This window comes from Nelumbo nucifera, chromosome 1, assembly GCF_055504915.1.
Source record: "Nelumbo nucifera cultivar China Antique chromosome 1, China Antique-T2T, whole genome shotgun sequence".
In the NCBI taxonomy this organism is placed as follows: domain Eukaryota; kingdom Viridiplantae; phylum Streptophyta; class Magnoliopsida; order Proteales; family Nelumbonaceae; genus Nelumbo; species Nelumbo nucifera.
In genome coordinates this window covers 18153990-18171817 of record NC_142649.1, presented here as the reverse complement: position 1 = coordinate 18171817, position 17828 = coordinate 18153990, and the positions used below count along the sequence as shown (strand labels likewise).

The 17828-nt window shown below is 35.0% G+C and overlaps 1 protein-coding gene across 3 annotated transcripts in view; it reads right to left on the bottom strand.

Moving 5' to 3' along the window:
* MEE18 (maternal effect embryo arrest 18) overlaps positions 1-8532 on the bottom strand; it is a 65038-nt gene extending 56506 nt beyond the window's left edge. Inside the window, exons 1-3 of one of the 3 annotated variants that reach the window (XM_088896530.1) lie at positions 8245-8532; positions 5821-5937; positions 5563-5695 (exon numbers count right to left, since the gene is read on the bottom strand). In XM_088896530.1, the coding sequence (XP_088752656.1) occupies positions 5563-5695; positions 5821-5937; positions 8245-8458 (464 nt within the window). In that variant the 5' untranslated portion in view covers positions 8459-8532. The remainder of the gene's footprint in view (positions 1-5562; positions 5696-5820; positions 5938-8244) is intronic. The other 2 variants (XM_019200217.2, XM_019200216.2) reach the window with 2 other exon arrangements.
* Positions 8533-17828: the final 9296 nt, after the last annotated feature.

Sequence of the window (17828 nt, the reverse complement as noted above, 5' to 3'; positions counted from 1 at the left end):
ACACACTAACACTCAATATCCCCAGCATTGTAATACCTAGAAAATCAATAAGCGAAATTCAGAAAATAGTAAACTATAAGGTTCATCATGCACAGAGTCAAATTTCCTAAGACCTACCATCCAATATGAAACCACTGCAGGTAGGAATAAACATATTTAAATTACTTTTGTCCCAGTTACAAAAAGAAAATGATGAAAAAAAAATTAATATGTAAACTGATATCAACTAAGTAAAAACAAGGACAAAGTAGCTCCAAATGAATTGAAATAATTATCATAGTTATCAAGGCAACGCCTAGGCGATAAGGCGCTCATGGAGGATTTCCTCAATGTGCCCAGACATTTTTTTACATGGTGCTCTAGGAGACTTTTATATTTACAACTTTTTGAGATTATACTAATAAAATAGGCATTATTAAAATAAATATTCAGTTTAAGTTAAAAATACTAGTTTCTTTTTATTGTTTTTCTCATTTGTTAGGGTTCAATCAGCATGTATACTTCCTTGAACCCTTGAAGACTATACTTTAACTGATTAGCATGGAAGAACCCTTGAAGACTTCTTTCACCCCTTCTTTTCATTCCTTCTTTTCCTAGGACAAAAATAGAGGCTCAGCCCCTCTATTTTCTGAAATTTCTTTTCTTTCTTCCATTTATAGAATTGCTATGGATCCTAAGGAATTACCCTAAGTTTCATGGTTTTATTCAAAAAAAAAAAAAAATCACCTAGGCAACTAGTCAACAATTAATAGTGAAAAAAAAAACATCACCTAGCCTCGCCTCGACGCCTTGAAAACTATGCCTCTAGGATCCACCGCCTTACTTTAACAATCAAAAAATATATAGATAGTTTAGCATGTGGAGCAATGAGTTCACATAGTCACAATACTTTCTATGTGTTTTAACCCTCCAATAAAACATGACATGCTATCAACCAAATAGTACCAATGAGCGCTTGCTTAGGTGGTTTGGTTCAATGTGTTCACATGGTCACAAAACTTACTTGTATCCTCTAATAAAGCACAAACAAACTATTAATCAAACAAAACCCAAATTATCCAATTAGTGCATCCTGCAATTGCTACCCTAAATGACACACTAACAACTAACATATGAAAAAATAGAGATTGCCTCTACGGTCTACCTTACTATGATAATTTAGAAATATCAAGGTAGTCTAACATGTTGAAAAATTAGTTCAAATAACCATAACACTTTCATGCAACCCTTCAATAAAACACAAACATGCTATCAATCAAATGAAAAACCAAATCACCCAATGAATACATGCCTAGGTAACTTGGTTTCGATGAGTTCACATGGTCACAACACTTTCTTGCAGCCCTACAATAAAACATAGAAATGATGACAATTAAATGATAAATCAAATCACCTAGTGAGTGCATGCCTTTTTCCTCAAATGATACAAACAACCCAATAATATATGAAAAAATAGAGACTACCTCTACACTCCACTACCTTACTATGACAAGCACAAAATGCCAAGGTAGCCTAACAATGTGTTGTGATGTGTCCACATGGTCACAATACTTTCTTGTGACCTTCCGATACAACACTAACATGCTATCAATCAAAAGAAAAACCAAATCACCCAATGAATGCATGCTTGGGTGATTTGATTTCAATGAACTCACACAGTCACAACACTCTTGTAACCCTCCAATAAGTCACAAACATGATGATAATCAAATCACCCAGTGAATGCATGCCTTTTTCCTCGAATGATACAAAAACAACCCAATAATATATGAAAAAATAGAAATCACTTCTATGCTCCACTACCTTACTATGACAAGCAAGAAATGCCAAGGTAACCTAACAATGTGTTGTGATGTGTCCACATGGTCACAATACTTTCTTGTGACCTTTCGATAAAACACTAACACGCTATCAATCAAAATAAAAACTAAATCACCTAGTGAACGCATGCTTGGGTGATTTGATTTCAATGAGCTCACACAATTGCAACACTTTCTTGTAACCCTCCAATAAGTCATGAAGATGATGATAATCAAATTTAAAACCAAATCACCTTGTGAATGCATGCATAAGTGATTTGATTTCAATTAGCCCACATGGTCACAACATTTTTTTTCACCCTCCAATAAAACATAGACATTATATCAATCAAACGAAAGATGAAATTACCCAATGAGTGCATGCTTGTTGTTGCTACCTCAAGTAATATGTGAACTACCGCTATCATATGATAAAATGAAGACTTCCTCTAGGATCCACTACCTTACTAGGAACATCAAAAAATACGAAGGTAGCCTAATATGTGGAGCAATGAGTTCACATAATCATAACACTTTGTTTTGTTTTCATGAGTTATAGTCACAACAATTTCTTGCAACCATCCAATAAAACATAGACATGCTGCTATTAATCAAATGAAAAACCAAACAACCTAGTGAAGGCATGTCTACTATTGTTACACCAAACGATATAAGAACAACCCATTGTCGTATGAAAAAATAAAGACTACCCCAGGGATATACTACCTAACTATAACAACAAGGTAATACCAAGGTACCTTAACATGTAGAATGATGATTTCACATCATCACAACTAGGTGCATGTCTGCTATCGTTACCCCAAATGATACAAGAAAAACCTACTATCATATGAAAGAAGAGACTACCTTTAGTCATAGTTAGCAAAGCAATGCCTAGGTGATAAGGCACTATTTTTTCCAAAAAAAAACGCCATTTTGGCCTCAAACCTTAATTTTTGATATAAAAAATTGAAGCTGGAATAAAAAATATATGTTATAGTAGAATATAATTATATATTTTGAATATATGTATATAATTAATATTATTATTTTCATATTATATAATTGGGCATATAAGTCAATGGATAAACAAATCACTTAGTCAACGATTTGGTTTTCTTGAGCTCACATAGTCACAACACTTTCTTGCGAGCAACCATCCAATAAAACACAAACATGCTGTTATCAATCAAATGAAAACCAAAAAACCCAGCAAAAATATCAAAGACATATCTTTTATTGCTACACCAAATGATACAAGAACAACCCGCTATCATATAAAATAGAGACTACCTCTAGGATATACTACCTAACTATGACAATCAGGTAATACTAAGGTAGCTTAACATTTAGAGTGACTCCTAGGCAACAAGGCACTCATGGATGGTAACCTCACTTGATCGTCAAGATATTTTTTATACAATGCTCTTGGATACTTTTACAGTTTTAACTTCCTGAGGTTATAATAATTAAACAGACATTATTAAACTAAATTAATCAGTTTGAGTTAAAATACTAGTTTCTGTTTATTATTTTTCTTATTTGTTAGGGTTCAATAAAGATGTATACTATCTTGAACCCTCAAAGACTTCAAAACCTCAACTAATAAGCATGGAAAAACTCAATTTTGTCTAATCAGTACATATTATTCTTCTTCTTCCATCCTTTTTTTTTGTTTTCTTTTCCTATGAAAAAAATAGAGGCTCAACCCCTCTATTTTGAAACTTCTTTTATTTCTTCCATTTTTTCATGAATATGTTGATGTTCTATGCTTTAAATGAAATTTATACATTTTTTTAAGAAGATTATAGACAATTAATAGTGGAAGTGGTTGCTACTTGCTATGGAACCTAGGGAATTACCCTATGATTCATGGTTTTTATTAAAAAATCCCATTGCCAAGCCGATGCCTAGGAGACAAGGCACCCCCCCCCCCATCGCCTACCCTCACCCACCTTGAAAACTATGATATAAGGGGCGACAAATAAATAAGGACCTAAATTTGTCAAGAAATAAGCAAGTAAACGGTTGTACTTATTCCAGTCCCACCAAATGAATTGAAATGATAAATACAATAAAAATAATTATTGTAAGGGGCCATTGCTTGATATAATGGTAAAATCTCAGGCTTGCAAGTGTGAGAATATGGGTCTGAGTCTGAAAGCAGACACTTCGTGCAAAATAAAAGCCAAATGTTAGGTCGATATCCAGTCTATCCTTCCCAAGACCCAGAAGGTCAAGACCATTATTTTTTTTTTTTTGATAATTGAAATAAATATATTAAACAGCAATAGAAAATAGTACAAAGTCCCCGAGGAGAGGCACGAGTTGCAACCTCTCCAGGCTAGTTAAGTACAAATTTCTAGATTAATAATAACTTACAAAGTAGCACAAAAAAGATCTTCCCTGGAAACCCCCTGTTTGGCTAAAGAATCAGCCATAGAATTAGCAGACCAGATAACCCATTTTACCTCAACTCTCATATTGCTAGTTAACCACTTTACTTTTTTGATGAGATCTTTGTAGCCCCAAGTGGTAGTATCTGGGTTTAGAAGCCACCTTGTTACCACCTAAGAGTCCCCTTCAACTAGGAGATGCTCCACCCCAAGCTAGTTAGCGATCTGAATTCCTTGTACTGCAGCAAGGATTTCTACCCTTGTGGAGTCCCCCACTCCCACCGGTCCTGAGAATAAGGAAATTATATTGCTGTCCTTACTCCTCAGGAGACACCCTATACCTGAAGGCCCGGGGTTACCTTGGCTGCTTCCATCAAAATTCAACTTGATGACACCTTCTAAAGGTGGAACCCATTCTGACAAAATTTTATTCTTCTTTGTTGAAGTGTTAGCTATTACTAACCAATTCCTCCACAAGTCATCAAAGGAGAAATCATCAAATATATCCAAAGTTTTCAGCCAATGGATTGCTCTTGTTAGGATGCAGTCCTTCACTTCATCTAATCTTCTTTCCTTCTCTAAGAAGATTCTTGCATTCCTTTCCTCCCAAAGAGTCCATAAAGTGGCTGCCCTGACACATTTCCACATAACCTTGCCTCTTCTAGTGTGCCAAACAAAAAAAGATGGGTTAAATAACAAACTTAAATCAGAAAGCAAAGACCACCTACCTCCAAATAAACCAAGGCTCCAACTCCATAAAGTTGTAGCAAAGGAACAGGTGATCAGCAAATGGAAACAGTCCTCATTCTCGGCCTTACACAAGGAACACCAATTTGGGAAGACACAAGGTCAAGACCATTATTGGATAATTGCCCTAATATATATTGATCAAAAAAATAATTTCCCTAATAAAAATAATTATTATAACGATAGTTTATTGTAAGACATTGACTTAATTAAGGATTGATCATCTTCATTCTTCACTCTCCCAATGTAATATTCTGATGAAACATTTAACTGCATCGAAACAGTCAAGAGTTTCCAGTAGCAGGATACCATCAATGAGAAGAATATTATATTGGACACTGGTCATGACAAATATTCTTATTTGTCGTCTTCATTGTCCCAGTAAAATATGCTGATGAAACATTTAACCACATTAAAAGAACCAAGAATCTCCAGCATCAAGGTACCATCAATGAGAAGAATACTACTGAACACTGGTGATGGCTTTGACAATGATATGTTACTAACCCAACAATGGCCCATGAATAAAATGGTAAATAATGTTAAATGGGAATAATGGTATATCACATTGTATAGACTCATAACTAAGTAACACTTATACAGAAGATCTATTATAATACCACTCTGATTTGGCTAGTAGAGCATCAAGAGGTAGGCGGTGACCAAGCAATGTTCGCACTGCTAAAGCTTCAGAAGTACTTTCATCAGACAATCTCAGACATCTTGACCTTATGTCTCCAACAGCTGGACCACCTACACAATACTTATCTAATTATCTTCTACTTATCTCGTGTGGGGAAAAAAGAATATGTTCTTTAAGCAATAAAACTTCACCAACATAGACACAACAATATAACCAGGTAATTGCCTTAACATACCAAGGACACGAACAATTTCGGCTGTACTTCCTCCATCATCAGAAACAGGAAGTACATGTGCCACTCGAGTTGTGAGCTTTTTGAGATCTTCCACAACACCATTAAATGCAGTTCCACCTGAAGAAATATCAAGATACTCATAACCTTTTACTTTAGACATAGTAGTACACAAAAAAAATATATATAGAAATTCAGAACAGCAATATTGCATCCTTAAGTGAAGTTTAGAAGACACTGGTACAGAATCAATGCATATGAAATGTGCATTTTTATCATTTACAAGGAACCAATTAGGTTCTGTTGCCATGAGTTAGAATTTATGTATCAATTATTTATAATACTCAATTTCAATTTAGTTCAATAATTGGTCAAGTTATGAAGAGAAGACTAACAATCCCATTCTTTACTATCATAAGGATGAGGAAAAATAAAAATATTAGAATAATCAAAAGCAGGTTGAATGTCCTTCATTTTTATCTTTTAAAATATTCAAACATTTTTGCCCAAAGCTGGACTCCTTGGAAGGACTAGAAGCAAAGTTTTTTTCTGAAGACACTACAAGTTCCTCTAGAAAAAAAGTGGCAAAAGAGGCTTTTATTTTTTTACTGGCACTCTGCTGCAAAAGAATTTAGATTATATAAAGCAAGCTTCAGAGACCACCAAGAATGAATTACTTTAATCCTTATCTTAATATATACTTTTTCCTTATCCTAATACATATGTTTTTATATCCTTATCTTAATACATATGACTCTCTTTTCCTTTTATAGCTGATCATGTGCTTAAATTGATCCAGCTAACATTGTATTCTTTTGTGCATGGTTGATCCCTTGTTTCATTCCATCTAACAAAGTCCTAGCTAATCTAGGAAAAAATGTTCTTTAAGGATGCATAGTAACTTTTTGTACCATCCTCTCCAAGAAGGAAAACTTCTACCCCCCTTCAAAGAAAATAAGCATTGACATTCTTATCATTCTCCTCTCCAAGACTAGACATCATTTCGTTAGCTGATCTTAATTTTTCTTTAACTAAAATGGTCTCCCTTTACATCTCTGCAGCCATGACCAAAATATGTGAGTTCATTACACCATTGTCATATGGTGTATTATAATGCAGTTTGGTTGTCTTAATTCCTGATCCTGGTGAACAAAATTGTGTAGAAAAGCACTCCCCAATCCTGTTTTGCTTACCATTCGTCAACTAATGAGTCTCTAAGACAACATCCTATCTGCAAGGGATATATAATTGGCTCTGAAATTTTGGCAAAAAATTGTTAAAAAAGCGACACTCTTCACTGAAAAAATTAATAGACTTAAAAGCTGAACTACACATTCCTAGATAATTACATCTTTTTCTACTAAAATGAACTTCTTTTCAGCAATAAATCTGTCAACGACAACAGCAATATTATGCTTTTCAGGTCAGAGAAAAATCAACCCAATTCTATATAACACACATATCCATCCTATTCTACCCAATTATTATTGATTCAGCATGCCAGCAACAGGAAGCAATATCAATATCTTTGATCTTCACCAACAGCGGTTATTCTCAAAGGCAATGATATTGCTGAAACAATGAAGAAGTATTTGAATACTGATGCAGTATGATCCAAACCATAAGGACAGGATATAGTATCGTGGTAGAGAGAGAGAGATGGTGGTCCAAATAAACACAACACAGTGAATACAAACACGTGGCAAGATACGAAAATGAGAGTGCAGTTGTTACATGCATACAGTGGTACTTCATCATTAAATATTGTAATGATCTAAGGTTGATATTTTTAACAATTGGGGATTCATATTTAGTAGCAAGAAAGAAAGGAAGCAGATGAAGTTCACTTAGTAGAAACGAATTTTCGCTATTTGTTCAAGTCAAATGAGTCAGCCAACAGAATAGCGTTGAAGCCAAATAATATGTAACCCAATAAAACGACGTTTTCCATCGAATGGAGAAAATTGGTATCATATTTATAGATTTACTATCGTCCATCAACCTTTCTGCTCATAATTGAAACCACATTGCCATTCCCAGCATTAATTTAATCATCAATCAACTAAAACAGAAAGAAGAACATGAAGATACCCAATAATTCATAGCAACACAAACTGTACATATCCGAGCAAAGTCAATCCACATCATTTCTCGATCAAATTGAACAGAAAATATACGAGAATTACAGGTAGAAAGAGAGAGAGAGAGAGGCAAAAGTGGGTTATCATCATAGGATAATAAAATAAAATATTTTCACAAGATTTGGTGACGAAGTGCAGAGTAACCATCAACCATGAGGTCAGGTGCTCGACCCCACCAATCCAGCTCACACACCAAAAGAAAACATTAATAGAAAAGGAAAAACATTAAAAAATGTAATTCGAAGAGAATAAGTAAAATGGAATTTTAAGATTGGAAGTGTCAGACCTGAGAAAACAAGCAAGGAAGGCTGGGAGGGATTTACAGAGGCATGGAGAGCGGTGGAACGTGGCGATGTCATCGAGATTGATCTAGAACAAGTAGAAGAGGAAGAAGCAATAGCAATAGCAGCAGCAGCAGAAGCAGCAGTGGGGTTGAAGCGTAAGGGAAGTGAAAACTGTAACACCTTACATGCCGCGGGACCCAAACAACCGTCGGCCATTCTATCGCCCCGCCCAGATATCCCTCTCAAGCCTCCCAGTCCCGACCCACAACAAATAAAAAATGAGTCGTACCTACGCTTCGCTAATCGCTACTACTGTAATCTCGACCAGTCGACCTTCGTACCTTCGACCCCACCCCCATCATACGATACAAACAGAAGCCACGTGGCCCACGTACCGTGTTGTCAGACTCGGACCGGACGTAAAACCGATTTGATATTTAGGCCGTTTGGTAAGAGCTCGGATCCCGGATCTCCTCCCCACAAACTGTTCTCACATCAATTCGACACTACCGCCGTGTATGGAGAACATCTCCCAACAACGAAAATATTCTCAGTTGGAGTTCACCTCTCCCCCACCCGCCCGCATGAACATCTATCATAATAATAATATATTTTTCGGAAAAGTACGGATATATCCAATTTAATTTTATATATTAAAAAATTTTTATATTTTATTTTTATAAAAATTATTTTTTATATGTTATAAATATATAATATTAGAGATGTGTCTAAATATTATATATATTTTTTGTATTTTTTATATTTTTATGTATTTTTAATTTTTATTATTATTCAATTATAATATCAAGAATTAATACATATAACTCAAAAGGCTAAATTATTAACTAACCACCAAATAAAAATAATAATATCATTTTTTGGTTGATTTTAAATTTATATTTTTTAAAAAAAATATATAAAGTAACTTTATTGAAGATATGATATGAAAAAATATAATATATGAAAAATAACTGACCAATAAACAGGAATCATAAACATGATAACAAATAAAATATTATTTATGGAAATTCATGGGTGGGTTTTGATTTATCAAAACTCTTTTCATAATATATCTTTTCCGCATCAAACATTTTCCCCTTTATTCAAATAAGAAACGGCACTATTCAAGAGGTACACAATAAAGAAAAAGCATACCCCAATGCCAAAACTCAACCTATCCGCCAATGCCAAAACTCAACCTATCCGCCACCGAATAGGACCAGAGACAATACGAACCAAGACAAATCACAATAAAACTCCAAGTACGAGACCTCAACCAACCAAAAAAACACAAGGATGTCGGTAGACAACTAGTCTAGCAAACCGAGTTGCTTCTGCCTCTACCTCGTCTACCCCATCCCCACGATGTTGCATGCCCTACGAGGAAGAAAAATCTACTCCCGAAACACACTGGCCTTCACCTCGTTAGAAAACATAACTTTAAACCAGTCCCAGATAAGAGTTGCGGTGACAATTGGGTGAGTTAGGTTGGGTTTGGTTTGGGTTGAGCTTCAACCCAACTCAGTTAATCCGTCAACCCATTAATGACTCAATTGTATAAAATTAAATGGGTTGGGTTAAATTCAAACCTGTTTTAACGCAATCCAATCCGTCCAAACCTATTAATCTTATATTTATGGACTTAAAAAATAAACTAATTCTCTCTTAACAAATAAGTTGGTCATAACTTGGTGGTAATTATAGTTACTATTTACACAAGTGGTGAAGGTTTAAATCACATTACATGCATGTTATTTTTACACAAGTGGCAAAGCCATTTGACTATGTCCGGATTTTGGGTTTGACCGAACCAATTAGGTTCAAACCGGTCAACCCAACTTGAATTATCTAATTGGATTATCTTTGAGCTAATCACATCAACGGTGGCTGAACCGTTTAGATCTAGATCGGTCCGGTCAAACAGGACCAGTTGAACTGGTCCGAACTCAGGTCAAATTGTTTTGGATTTATATTGGGTGAAATGTTTTAATTCAAGACAAAACTAAATTTAGTCAATAATTAATAGAAAATTAATGCATTAATTTTAAATTATTTAATTCAAATAAAAAAAATTAAAAAAAGGCTAAGGAATTAATACTTATGTCTGTAATGGTTATCCATAACCCAACCCAATCCAATCCATTTAAATGGACGAATTGGGTGATGGATTGATCACACAACCCACCAAGTAATTGGACGGGTTAGATACTAGATTCTTGTTCTACTGGGTAAGACACTCTAAGGAACTTCCCAATACAGATCGCTTTATCCTCTTGAGTCTTGATCAGCACTAATGGACTTTTTCCAGCGATCTTCCTCCTTTTGTTGGTCGGACATGGGCTCACTTACCAGATTCCCTCCGTACCAGGCACCCCATGGGCCAAAGAGGATGCCAAAACTGATTGCCTTTCGATCAGGTCATCAAGATTGAAATTAGTGTAGGATTCACTGTTGGTTGGTGGTGCTTGGAAACGATTCTCGTCATCATCGCACGGAGGACTCTTGATACTCTCGAACCTCCGCCGGATAGATTTCAAGGGAACTAAACCTTGGGAGGTCAAAGGATTGACCTGGACCCAAAAAGGGAAACACAACCCAACTAAGCCTTCCCTGCCCATCTACCCAACTAAATTTGTATTTTATTTTTATTACCAATAAAAACAATTATTTTGCGACAAACATTATTGTTTTAATATGGTTAATTAATAAATGATTCAATAAAGAATAGGACTTAATATAGTAGTTCAAATTATACTTTATACCCTCACAATTAAAGATGAGTCAAATTCGAAAGTACAGGTATATAGTTAATGATAGGATTCAATATATATTAACAAGAGTTAATACATTAAATATAAAACTTAATGAAAGAAATTTGAATGAGAAAAAAATTGGTTGTTCAAATTGCATTTCCATCCTTATAATTAGAGAAGAACCAAATTCAAAAATTGGAGTACTTTAAAGCCATTTGATTCCACCATTTCAGTTGCTATCAAACGGTCCCTACGACATGGGTTGAACAATCAACCATCTAGTGGATTGCTTTGCTTGATTAAATGCAATAAACTATACGAGTAAAAAAATAGTTTTGATAAATGATTTCAGATTATCTTTCAAACTTATTTTAAATAAAATTAAGATGGATACCGTAAAGTTCAGTTTGTTTTGCAATGCAAATTTTGGTATAAATGCATGGGAGTGCAAATAAGTTGGATGTAAATTATAATTTACTTTTTCTTCATATTTAACCTTGTCTTATTTGTTTATGAAAAGTTTAAGGGTAATCATGGGTTGAGTCAGGCTTAGCAACTACGATAGGCTTGGACAAGCCTAGCCCTCAAGCTTGGAATTAATATAAGTCCATTCCCAAAGCTATATAGGCCCAAACTAGGCTTATATATCAAAGGTCTTAACCCCACATCACATCCCAAAAGTTGCATTAATGGCACTAAATATAGGTCTTAAATCTATATATATACTACCTATAAAAGAGTGAATGTCCCTTTTTTCTGGAATTTTTATTGGACATTTTCTACTCCCTATTTAAGCAGCATAAAGAGGGCATATATGCCCTTTAGTCTCACTCTAAAAACTGCCCACTTATAACTGTTCAAAAATTGTCCATAAATTGTAAATAGTTTTGTCTTAGAGATATTATCACGTGCAAATGCATGCACATGTTTACCAGTGACTATAAATAAGACATATAAATACAAAAAGAAGCATACTTTAATGATTTATGTAAAGTATAAACTACCAAGAAACAATTGAAATTTGTTAAAAGGGATAAATTAGAGTCTATTTGGTTATTGGTCAAAAACTCAGAATCAAAATCGGAATTGAAATTGAAATCCCCTAGAATGGTAATTGTAATTGCCTATTCCCCACCTATTTGATTAGAATCAAAGTTCCATAAGATATGCATGATTCCCAATAAGGGTTGACGTCCTTAAAAGAGAAATAGGGTTTGGCGTTGCTAAGCCACATGTATTTTTCTTTTTTGGGAGGTTAATTACTTAAACTGCCCCTGAACTAGCAATTACTTAAAGTTGTCTTAAGTTTAAAATCCTACTTAAATTACCCCTAAGCTTTCAGAAATTTGAGAGCGAGGGAGGTGCCGTTGAGATGGATGGAAATGGACAAAAAGTCCAGTTTACCCCTAAACTTAAGTTCCATTTTTTGTTGGACCGGTTTGATTAAAAATCCCTAGGCTGGCTAACAATGAACGACTCACTAGGTTAGATGTAGATTTAGAGAAGTTATTTATATGATCCAGTGCCTCACCTTGTCATTGCAAAACCAAATGCCACTAGTTTGGTGAATGGCAAATGGCTTACACTACTACACTGGTTATATTGTAGATTATGCAAAGAAAAAACAAGGGAATAATAAATCGGACAAGGATACATGTAGTCTCTTTCAACTTGCAAGTTCTTTGTTGTCAAGAAAACGATGCCCAAAAGTTACTGATTGATGCATATGGATGTATGCATTCAATGGCGGGTTCATGTGAGTTCACATCTGCGCCCCACAATACATCTCCGCCGTATATTGGGAACATCTCCCGATGATGACATTATTGGTTTTGGTATTATCATCGAGAGATATTTTTAATACACGGCAGGAATGTGCTGTGGGACGCTCTGGGGTGCCTCCTTGTGCTGGGGCACAAATCTGAACTCGGTCCATGTTCATGTTTATCCATATCCAAACCTGATGTAAAGAGTAAAGAAACCAGATTCAGCCAATGCAAGGCCCATTCGAACTGTCTTTATAGCCTTGCATTGTAAATATTTTTCATGAAATAAAGTACAGAAATACGAAAATGTTCCCAATCGAACGGGGCTTGCACTGACTCAAGCCAATCTCAAGAATAAAGACACCTTAGAACATATGCAACTCTTAGCTACAATAAGGGCACCCAATGCTAGCTCTTCAGTATTCTCAGGTCAATGAATCTTTAACCCCAGACCTTTGCATGTGTTCCTTTGAAATTACATGAGACGTTTTCACTTTTCTATCATGTGCATGTGGAGAGAGAGCACTGCTCAGTTTCATGCTAAGTGCAATTTAACCATTCCATCTAAAGCCTCTTTGATTTGGAAAAGGGGCAAATTTCATAGTATTCAAATACTTAATTTTCATTTGAGAGTGTTTATTTGAAAAATAAATAAGCACTTATGAGCATTTGATGAAAAAACACTTATTTTAAAACATGTGTAGTATAGGTATTTTCGAAATGATGTGGCAGGTTAATATAAGCCAGAAAGGAAATAAGCACTTAAAAATAAGTCCAAAAATTTGAACTTTTCAAATAAGTATTTATTTTGAGAATAAATACTTATTTTTGGGCTTATTTCCTAAATGCAAATAAGTGCTTATTGATGTGGTCCCAACCCAAAATAAGTGCTTATTCGAATAAACACTTATTTTTAAGTACTCCCAAACTTAGCCTTAACCTTAATCTGATTTGTCAAAATAAATGGTCAACCATCTTATTAGCCATCCTGCTAGATTCAACATCTTCTGCAATTTCGCAAATATGAATGAACTTGAGTTTTGGATGAAAAAAAAAACAAGATTTCAAGCAGCTGAAAAGAAGGCAAATTCATTTACTCTTAGGTGGCGTTTGATAACCTATTTCAGACTTCTAAATTCTGAAATATTTACTTTTCAGACGCCACCTTTGTTTGGGTGTGCATCTTAATATTAGGTCTGAACTGCATTTTCAGATCTTAAAACGAAACTGGTTGGGCGAGTGCTTAATGCGCTCAGAGGCTATTCAGACATTGGTAAATGATGATATTATCCTCATGAAAAATTAAAAATGAAAATAATTTGTCATTTACATAAAACCCAAAAAAATAGGTCATTCACCCCATTTTCGAACTGAGAAGAAGCTCACTGCCATCCTCTCTGCGAGCAAGCTCCACCACCATTTCTCTGTGAACCTTCACTTCAAACCGAATATGCTCTTTCAAAGGTATGTTTCTTGCTTCGAAATGAAGAACCTTCTCTTCGAACCAAATCTGAAGAAGCTTCCTCAAAAACCCTTGCAATCTTCAGTTTTTTTTTCTTTTTTATTGTCATGCTTGATAAACAGGAATGTTTTATGCTATGACTCCATTTAGATTCGTTTTCTTTGAAGTATATGGATAAACATGAAAGATTTTCGTTTGGTTTGCTTTACCCATATTCTCTGTAAGATTTATGGATTTTCGTTTGATTTGTGGTATATGGATAAACATGAATGTTTTATGCCAACATACCTCAAGGTATGTTGGCAAATTTTTTTAGGGATAGAACTCCCTGTTCTGTGGTCACGTAGTGAGGGAATAGGGCTTTTCAAAGAACTTCCTTTTACGACTATTCCCCATGATGTCATCATGGAGGCTCTAAGAGTCTTAAATTAAACCAATTCATTTGTTGGTGTCAAAACCAGGGTTTCTAATTTATAGGGTTCATTGAGATGTTTGATGTTTCATACCTGAAGCTATATGTCTTTATTACATTCTCTTTTACACTACTACTCAACTTGGATTAGAATAACCCAAATCAGTTGAAAGTAAGCCCTCCCTCTCAATGGTTTATGCATCTCTGTAAGATGAGTTTTTCCTTATATTTAAAAATGAGTGGAACTGACCATTGATGTTTATGAGTTTTATTTTATTTTATTTTTTTTTTGGAGGGGGGTAAAGACTTGATTCATAAACAAAGTCAAAGAAATGCTTGATCGACAAATAATCAGAGGGACAACAATAAAATGGGTCACAAAGTTAATTTTTAAATATGAATCAACAACAGTGTTCATTTTCCTTGTTAACACAAAGGCCTACTTTCATGTAGCTTAGCTTCTTTATAAAATGTAATCAGAAATTTAATGGAGATGTTTCTAAATTTTAGCAAACCCACAAACAAACTTTAGGTTTTATGTCATAAAAAGGCCCAGCCTAGAAAATAAGTAAAATAATGCAATTACATGCATCATCCAAAAAGCAAACAGACAAAAATGGAACATTAGGTAAATCTCCTTAAGATGTTCAAGTTCAACAAGCAAGAAATTACAATTGGTTTTTGCCATAAGAAGTATGAAACCTAGATACCATCTCAATGCTAGTATATTATGTTGGTATGTCAATTTTTAGTGTCTTTACATAACAGAAGAAACTTCATAGGCAGAAATGAAGAACTCCCTTCCACGGAGAAACCACATAGGTACTGAACTTTGGAGGAGAAAATTTATGGCCTTGTCATTCTACAGGGAAAAAATAAATTTAGTGGGTTTACCATTAAACTGAGCTCAAGTGAACAAAGCTTTATTCCAAGCATATGGAGTGAAAATACAATGTAACAACAGGTGATTCACAGATTCCTCCACCCCGTTTCATATAATACAATACAATGAAACACTCCCCATACCTTTGTTTAAGAGTTTGTCCCTAGTAAGGATCTCATTTAAGTAGGGAGACCAAACAAAAAAGCTACCTCTGAGAGTATGTATTTGCACCAAAGTATGCCTGTACCAAGCTCCTAAACTTCTTATCGAGTCAACTTGCTATGAAAAGTTTTGATAGTAAAATGCCTTAGACTTCTCTCCCTACCAGCCTTCTATCATCTCAGTTAGGGTCAAATTGCATACTGCATGTAGAGTGTCTAAGGCAGCTTTAAGAAAGTCTCTACTTCCCAGTTTCAAAGTACTTTTGACTTCTGAGAACAGGGTCCCATACACAATTCCCATTAGAAACATGTACATAGTCAACACATATTCAAAAACCTATGTTTCAAAGTACATAGGCAGCTTAAATCTCCACATAATTACAATCCAAGCAGTCGTAAGACTGATTTGATTCACCTGGCTCCCACCCCATGTTTCTTGAGCCGTACTTTGCTTTTGGCTCTAGTTATAACCAGCAGGCTTCCATAGAAAAATTAGATTCTGATAGCTAATGACTATGAAGTCAAGGTTCTCATTGTTCATTTGGCATCTCTCTCACAAATTTATATTAATCAATCCAAAACATTTACACCCCCATAGGTCTTACATTATATTGAATTTACACCCCCAAAGGTATGTTTATTTGTATGTTTATAAATACGATTATGTTTATAAATATGAGTATGCTTATTTTGCTGATATAAATATGAGTGTATTCAATTATTTCTCTTCTTTAGCTTTGAGAAGCATCTTTTTGTTATAACTCTTTATGCTTTGAGATTGGGTTTTCTATTTTTTGGCATAGGTCTTACATTATAATTTATAGGGGTTAGGAATGGCCTCTGGAGATAACTTTGATAGAGCCACTTGGAAGGACTCGACCCTACAAAAACTATTGTTGGACTTCTGCATTGATGAGATGTCCACACATGGGAGACAAGGTGGGTCACTTAAGAAAGAATCATGGGCACAAATTCAGAAAAAGATCGTGGAAAAGCTCCATAAGAATTTTTCACAGAAGCAACTTAAAAATGGATTCGATTATTTAAAGAGAAAATATCAATTATGGGTGACCCTCATCAATAGGACTGGAAATGGATACAACCCGTCTACTGGTACAATGGACTGGTCAAATGACCAGTGGGAAGAGTTCTTGACGGTAACCACCTTGAATTTTTGTTGTTGTTAGGTAATGTATATGTGTGTAGGATCTAATAGGATGGGTTGTTTGTTTGTATGATAACAGGCCTATCCAAATGCAAAAGTTTTTATGTATGCAAGACTCCAATTTGCCGATGAGTGCAGAGCATTGTTTGGTGGGGTCTATTCAATTGGAGAAGTTGGTTGGACTCCATTGTCAAATAGGCCGAGACCAATGGCATCTACGGGTCTATCAAATGCTTCCCTAGGTACTGGTTTTGATGGTGAGACCATAGATAGTGATCCTATTGACATTGATGATATGCCTATCGCACCTCCCACAAGGTTCCAAACTCAAAAACAACAGACTTTTCAGGAGTCTATAGGTCCAAGTGAACGCCCATCCAAGAGGCAAAAAAAGTTCACTAGTGAGCTTGATGCTAAAATGGAGAAGCTTCTTGATATTATGATTGATGAGGACGGAGGACCAACTGTAGAAGAATGTGTTCAGAAGCTTGATGATTTTGGCTGGACACCTAGTACTCCTTTATATATAGAGGCTTCGGTCATCTTTGCGGAAAGCCTGGAAGCAAGAAAGGAATGGATCTGTTGGTGTGGTTCTTATGGCACACCCAATAATGAGGCGATTAAATGGTGGATATCAGCATAAGTAGGACTTGTTCGTCATTTTAATTGTACTTGGACTTGTTGTTTTGGCTGATTAGATGGAACTCCTTTTTTTTTGTTAAACAGTTTGGGATGATATACTTGCATTATACTTGTTGGGTTTTGTTTTTTTGATATTTTGAGTATGTTTACACAAATTTGATGAGTTTATTGGATGAAAATGATATTTTGATATTTCTCTTCAACATGCTTATAGATTTACTTTTAGATTAATCTCAATGTGGAATGTAACCATCAGGTACCCAAAAAAACATGTTGACACCTAGGATGAAGAGGTTGGGTAGGATTATCCTCTTATATTGGTATATGAAAAAAACTTTACGA